Below are 6,790 nucleotides of genomic sequence, written 5' to 3'. Positions count from 1 at the left end.
AAACTCAAGTCAAGTCTCATATGAAACACTAAGTGCCTACAACAGATAAAAGTACAAAGCTAAAGATGAAGTAGATATCAAGAACTATGTAATGTTTTGAACAACCAACAATAAAAATTAAAAAAAAAAAAAAAAAAAAAAGATGAAGTAGAAGACACCCTGTCTGCTATGGCCCAAAGCAACCCCAAGTTATAGCCGTTAAAAACCAATGTTATAAATTACAAGATACTCTTATGATTTTGGCAAAACACAACTCCAAAAATTTTTAAATTGAAAATACTAACACTCAAAAGAGAAACTTGAAATACATTTAAATAATTTTTTAAATCTCAATTTAAAAAAAATAACTATAAAATGATTTTCCTTTAATTTCCCTTTGAAACTCCATAAATACATTATTCTTTAGGAATTCCATTTGCTACAAAGGCCATACACCTTTTATCATTTCCTGATTATGACAGATTTTTTTTAAAAAATCAACCAAAGACAAGTCACATAACACAAACACTGAACTTAGAGGAAAGTAGTCAAATAAACTGATAAACAGGAAATGCCACTTGCCTAACAGATAGTAAAGATGATGGCAGAATGCCTGATAAAACAGTTTTATGTAACTGAGTTAAAAAAAAAAAAAAAAATTCTATCTGCCTCCAATATCAGATATAAAGAAAATGTTCACTCAAAATGGCAATAAAATATAAGGATAAACCTGGAAAGGGAAATTAGTACAATTAAGAATTTTTTAATTTAATTACAAAATATGAATCCCTTCCCCTCAGAAATCAAAGGTAAAGGTGCCATGAAAATAACTTCGATTAATCTCTATGAAATAAAAATTATTGCTATGGAATTGTAAAAATGGAGGCAATAAGGAGTTCAGAAGTACACTCAAAAGTTTACAACCAACTAAATGAACCATAATTTGAACCCTATTTTCCATATTATGTAGAAATCACAATCCAGGTTTTGTGTCCTCAGTTATTCAGATATATATTATATAATTCACATTTTAAAGTGTTTTATCATTACATTTTCAAATTTGATAAAATCGAATTAAAACATTTAACTATTCAATATAAATCATTGTTAAAAGTATAAGGTAACATTAAAGGAAATTACTGAGATGTCATAAGTATTTCCTATTTAATATATACAATTCAATATTTAGAACTACATAAATTAATTCTTCCTAAAAGCTGATTCAGTTTTACAAAGGCATATTTTGTTGACTATAATAAATATATCCCCAGTACCACTTTTCTTTTTTATTCTAAAATTCTTTTCATTAGTTTTAATTTTCTTCTGTCATTAATATGCAAAAATTACAGGTCTACAGTAAGTAGTCTTGAAAGTAACATGTTTTAAACTCTAAGCAAAGTGCACATTAAACTAGCTACAATTACTCATACTTCTTATCATCAAATAAAAAATAAATAACACTTCACTTAAAACCTGAGGGGAATAAGAATTCTCCCAGTAAGGATATTATGTAAAAGATTTTCCAGGTTTTTGTTAAATAAATGTACTTGCTCTCATTAAAACTTTTTAAAAGTCTAATGAAGAAAACACACTTACAATGCCATATTACACAACTATAGTATTGTTAATTAAATAAAGCAGCCCAGTATAGTTGTAAACATTTTAAATGTAGTAAACAAGACTTGGCATATCTTTTCTCCCCAAAACTTGCCATTACAATGCTCTTTATGAATAATTATTCTTCCTGGAAAAGTTTTCAGGTATATTTTAGTATTTTCAAAAATAATACACTGAAATAATATGTGAAAAGATTTAGTCATGGCAATTTCACTGAAGCTTTTATTGCCTCTGTTGGTAATATGACAGGGATTGTAAGAAACACAATTGAACTTACAGAGATATGCAGATGATATTTACTAAAGATAACCTTGATTCTCAAGTATTTTTATATGTGGGTACTTCTAATTTTATACATTTTACTATTTAAAAAGCATTACATTTTAAAATGTGTACCTGTTCTGACATTTGGCAAAAACGAAACTGTACCTGTGGGTCAGTTTGAAACAAAGAATCAGCATGGGGAGGTGACCAGAATGAAGACTGAAACACTTATGAATTAAAGCAATTCAAGTTGTGTGTGTATGTGTCTTCCTCTCTCACAAACTCGCACACACTCACACATGCATACAACCATACGTGTAAGCATTATTTAGTACAAAATATCCCTGTAACCATTTATCCTCAGAATAATCACACCACATTAAATCAATTTTCTCTTTTCAGCCCTAGTAATAGTTTTGTTTAATTCTAAGATGCCATCATAGTGAACAACCTTAACTTTAATGCTACATAATTATATTCAAAGTTTTATGTATTTTTGTTTATAATTACACAGTAATTATAAATGTTTAGTACCAAACTGATGACAAACACTATTTTGTTGAAGAGGGCTTGCATTTAAAAGGAAAATTCTGTAAAATCCAAGGCACTAGGCCACAACCAATATCAGATTTTTATGAAAAACAATTTATATTGGGGGAAAAAAAGGCTAATGTGATCTCATTTCAAAACACAGCATACTTGAATTAGTCAATCTGAAAACAATAACATAACTTGAAATCTTTAAGACAGAAAATAAAACTTGAATCTTTAAGACAGAAAACACATATATGTATCATTTAAAATTTTTTCATAATTGAAGTTCCTCTTCATATTTACAAAAATTAAATCAGGAAATACTGAAAACAGCAGGATTCTTTTCCTTCTTTTGTTTTTCTTTTATAATAACCAATTCCTGTAACCTGAACAGAAATTTTATAATTTTTCTTTCTGCAGACTTACATTCTTCAATTAAAGTTATGATTGGAATATTAATACAATATCTATGGGATAAGCTTTTTAGTCAATTTCCAAATCATGTAAATAAAAAGCAGTTTTAATGTCATTGTTTCTTAAAATCATTTCCACATCTGCATAAAACGTACTGCTATTCTGAAGTACATACATACATTCCTTTTTTAATACTAGACCTTAGAGAGTACCTGGAAATACCAAGCAATATCTGTTCCTATTAAGAGACCACAGTCATCTAACGTTTGAAGTTCAGCATTTTTAACATGCCTTACGGAAATGTTTAAGAAACCAATAAACCCTTCTTCACATGTCAGTAAATAAGCAGAGAAATGAGCACTTTCAGCAGGAAAGCAGTTCATGGGTCTTGTAATAAAAAAAATGCATACAAGAGAGTATTCTGCTTTGATGTGAAAACTGAACTAATTTGAGTGAAAGAAAAACAGTAAAAAGACTAAGTTTACAAAAATAGAAGCCAGATTGGTATTTTGCATCAAGTATATGCTTGTTTGAAAATCTTTGCTCCTGAAGTAAATATTTGGCAACCACAGTGATTAGCAGTTAAAGCAATTTCAACAAAATAAGAAGTCATCAAAAATGGACTACTTTTCTGAAAGAGCAGTACCTATATTATATAGATTGAACTTCATGGCTCATCACAACCATTTCCAAAATTTAATTCCTACTATCTTTTTATAAATTAAAAGAATTTCATTTGTGTTCCATAGTGCGATGACCAGAAAGAAAAAAACAAAAACAAAACCAAAAACCCTTATGCCTAAATTTAGAATATTGTATTGTGTGGCAACCCAAAACATTCAAAACAAATTAAATAGTTTAACTTATTGATAGGCATATAAGCATTTCAAAAGCATAATGAAATCCAATTATGTATCGCATAATGTAGATAAGAGTGGAATCTAACATTATGCAGACATTTTCTAAATAAAAGCTCCCTGTAGGACCATTATACATAAACATGGGTAAAGTTAAATGCAGACTAGTTCTGTGAAACCTTTTTGAAATTATGAGTCTGAAACACATTTTTCAGGTAGGCACCAAGTTATCCTAAAAATTTTTCACGTTGGTTATTTTGACGTTTCTTTCATCCGATTCTCTACGCACATCAACAACACATGTGATTTGTCAGGAAAAAAAAATATCCCCCCAAACCAAAACACCATTTCAGATCCAGTACACTTAAATATATCACTCTCATTGGAAGTGCTATCAGCATAGTCTTTGCAACTAGCCCAAAGCATATATTTAAGAAGTTCTTATAAATTGTTTGTGATGTTCATTATGTTTAATTCTTATGCCAAACTGTTTTCTGATGAAGACAGCATTGTGCTTTATGCGAGAATGGAAACCTCAAAATAATCACCATAAAGCTTCTAAGACTTATGGGAGAATAAACTAGGATGGTCCACAGATATAAGATGAAATCCACAACGTTGGAATTATAAATGTTTAGAGCGGCCCAGACTAGAAGACAAGCCCAAACCACCATTAGAAGAATGAAATACGATATGGTCCAAGATGTATCCTTAAAGTTTTGTCTCAACCCTCAGTTTGAATTGTGAGGATTGATCTTCAGTTCAGTCCAGCCAGCAGAAATTGACTGTGCAATTTTCCGTTGTATTTATTGTACAGACTATGTACATTCTAGAAGGTTCCTTTAGTGCTACACTGTTGTACTTTTTGTCCCAGCAATTTGAGGGCGTGCAAATTCCACAAAGTCATCAATGAGAACAGGCCATGCTCCTGGGAAAAAAGAAAAACCAAAGTAAGGCTAATATTTTAATAGATTCCTTTGGTGGTTTTTTTTTTTTTGGTAGTAGAGATTGAACCCAGGGGCACTTAACCATTGGGCCACATCACCTGCCCTTTCTTACATTTTGTTTATAGACAGGGTCTTGCTGAGTTACTTAGGGCCTTACTGAGTTGCTGAGGCTGGCTTTGAACAATCCTCCTGCCTCAGCCTTCTGAGCTACTGGATTATAGTCATGTACCACTGTACTCAGCCTTCCTTTGGTTTTTAAAAAATATCTTCCTAAGAGTTAAATTATATCATTCTTATCTTTTACCACTAATAAGTCTTTCAAAATTCAAGCTTTGTAGTTTTTACCCCAAATATTCCTTGTATTCTCTCTAATCTGTTATTCCAACATATGGTTGCTCCCTAAGTGATAAAAATAATTCTTCTGGCAATCAATCAATACTACAGCATTCTGGTTTCCTGAAGGCCACTGAAGTCTGGCAACGGAAGTAATTTGATCAAAACTGGCAGCCTAATGGATGGCCATTAAGTGATAACATGCTGCCAGCGCTGTGAGCATAGCAGGAAGAAACAAGTTTCCAGGCATTTTGTGGCACTCTTAAAAAGAAAGCTAACAGCAAGTATCAAAATCTATTCTATTTCATGAAAATAAATGACTAAAAGATTTTAAATTGCACATATGCACATCTCTACATATCCTCATGCCAATCTCCAAATCAGGAAGGTCTCTAGTTTTGCATAAAACCTAACAGAAAGCCTAATTATCAGGCATATGTAAGATTAAACACAGTGAAGACAATACATGACAACAAAAATGGAGAGAAGACACCATCCCTGGTTAGTTTAAATGGTTCCAGGACACTACAAAGAGGTCAAGACCAGCCATAGAAGATTTTTCTAATACTACCATATTTAGCAATCTCAAAAAGTCATCCTGCTAGGGCTGGGGATATGGCTCAGTTGGTAGAGTGCTTGCCTTGCATGCAAAAGACCCTGGGTTCAATCCCCAGCACCAAAAAAAAAAAAAAAAAAAAAAAAAAGCCATCCTGTTAATTTTCGAGGGGGATTAGGTAAGTATGTGTGAATAAACCAATTTAAAACAACAAAAAAAAAGTGTATATAGTGGTAGTAGATGGCAGCATCATTTTTATGAAGAAACAGCAGAAAAGTACTCAATCAATGAATGTTTACTGAATACCTATAGCTAAAGTGCATTTCAAATTAGACAAAATCAGTGAACTTAAAGAGCTTGCAAACTAGCAGAAAACAATAAAAATACATACGAGTAAATATAAAAACACATTAAGAAGAGAATATATTCTTTCAACTGAAAATCTAAAATATAAGTGAAAATCACTCATGCTTTTCTTATGTTTTTCTGGCAGACAAGAATACTGGTTGGCTTTTTTTCTTTTCTTTTGCTGGGGACCAAACTCAGGGCCTCACACATGCTGGGCAAGTGTTCTACCACTGAGCTACACCTCTAACCCACTCACTGGATTTTAAAGAAACCAAATGATATAGATGGTAAAGAAAATGAAGGCATTGCATACATTTAAAATAGCATACATAGGGATTGGGGGCATAGCTCAGAAGTGGCAGTCTTGGCTAATGCCCAGGACCTTTTGGCCTTTAAACTGGTCCTGAAGCAGAGATAAGTGAAGAAAGAATACTACTAAAGATAAAGAACTATATCTTGGGAGCTGGGGTTGTGGCTCAGTGGGAGAGTGCTTGCCTAGCATGTGCAAGGCACTGGGTTCAAATCTCAGCACCGCATATAAATAAAACAAAATAAAGGCCCACCAACATCTAAAAAAGATTAAAAAAAAAAAAAACTTTATCTTCATATGACAGGATAAATTCAACACTCTGAAGCCCCAAAACCAAAAAATAAAAGAGAATAAATAAAAGCTCAGGAGGAAAATTCAACTCTAAGAAAAACAGCCTCTGGATAGGAAGTTCAGGGATATGTGATAAAAAGAGATTAGAGGCTGGGTACAGTGGCTCATGCTACAACGCTAGCAGCTCAAGAGGCTCACAAGTTTAAGGCTAGAACTAAGCAAGGCCCTAAGCAACTCTGTGAAACCCTGTCTGTAAAAAATAAGAAGGACTGGGGATGTGGCTCAGTGATTAAGCACCCCTAGTTTTAATCTCCGGTAACCAAAAAAAAAAAAAAAAAAA

At 32.3% G+C, this 6,790-nt stretch overlaps 1 protein-coding gene across 2 annotated transcripts in view; it reads right to left on the bottom strand.

Moving 5' to 3' along the window:
- Positions 1 to 1,795: 1,795 nt before the first annotated feature.
- Positions 1,796 to 6,790, bottom strand: part of Dcun1d1 (defective in cullin neddylation 1 domain containing 1) — a 37,310-nt gene continuing 32,315 nt past the window's right edge. For both annotated transcript variants that reach the window (XM_015494220.2, XM_015494221.2), the window contains exon 7: positions 1,796 to 4,593. In XM_015494220.2, coding sequence (XP_015349706.1) covers positions 4,514 to 4,593 — 80 coding nt within the window. In that variant the 3' untranslated portion in view covers positions 1,796 to 4,513. The remainder of the gene's footprint in view (positions 4,594 to 6,790) is intronic.

The sequence above is a fragment of the Marmota marmota genome, unplaced genomic scaffold (genome assembly GCF_001458135.2).
Source record: "Marmota marmota marmota unplaced genomic scaffold, marMar, whole genome shotgun sequence".
Lineage (NCBI taxonomy): Eukaryota > Metazoa > Chordata > Mammalia > Rodentia > Sciuridae > Marmota > Marmota marmota.
This window is presented reverse-complemented; position numbering and strand designations above follow the sequence as displayed.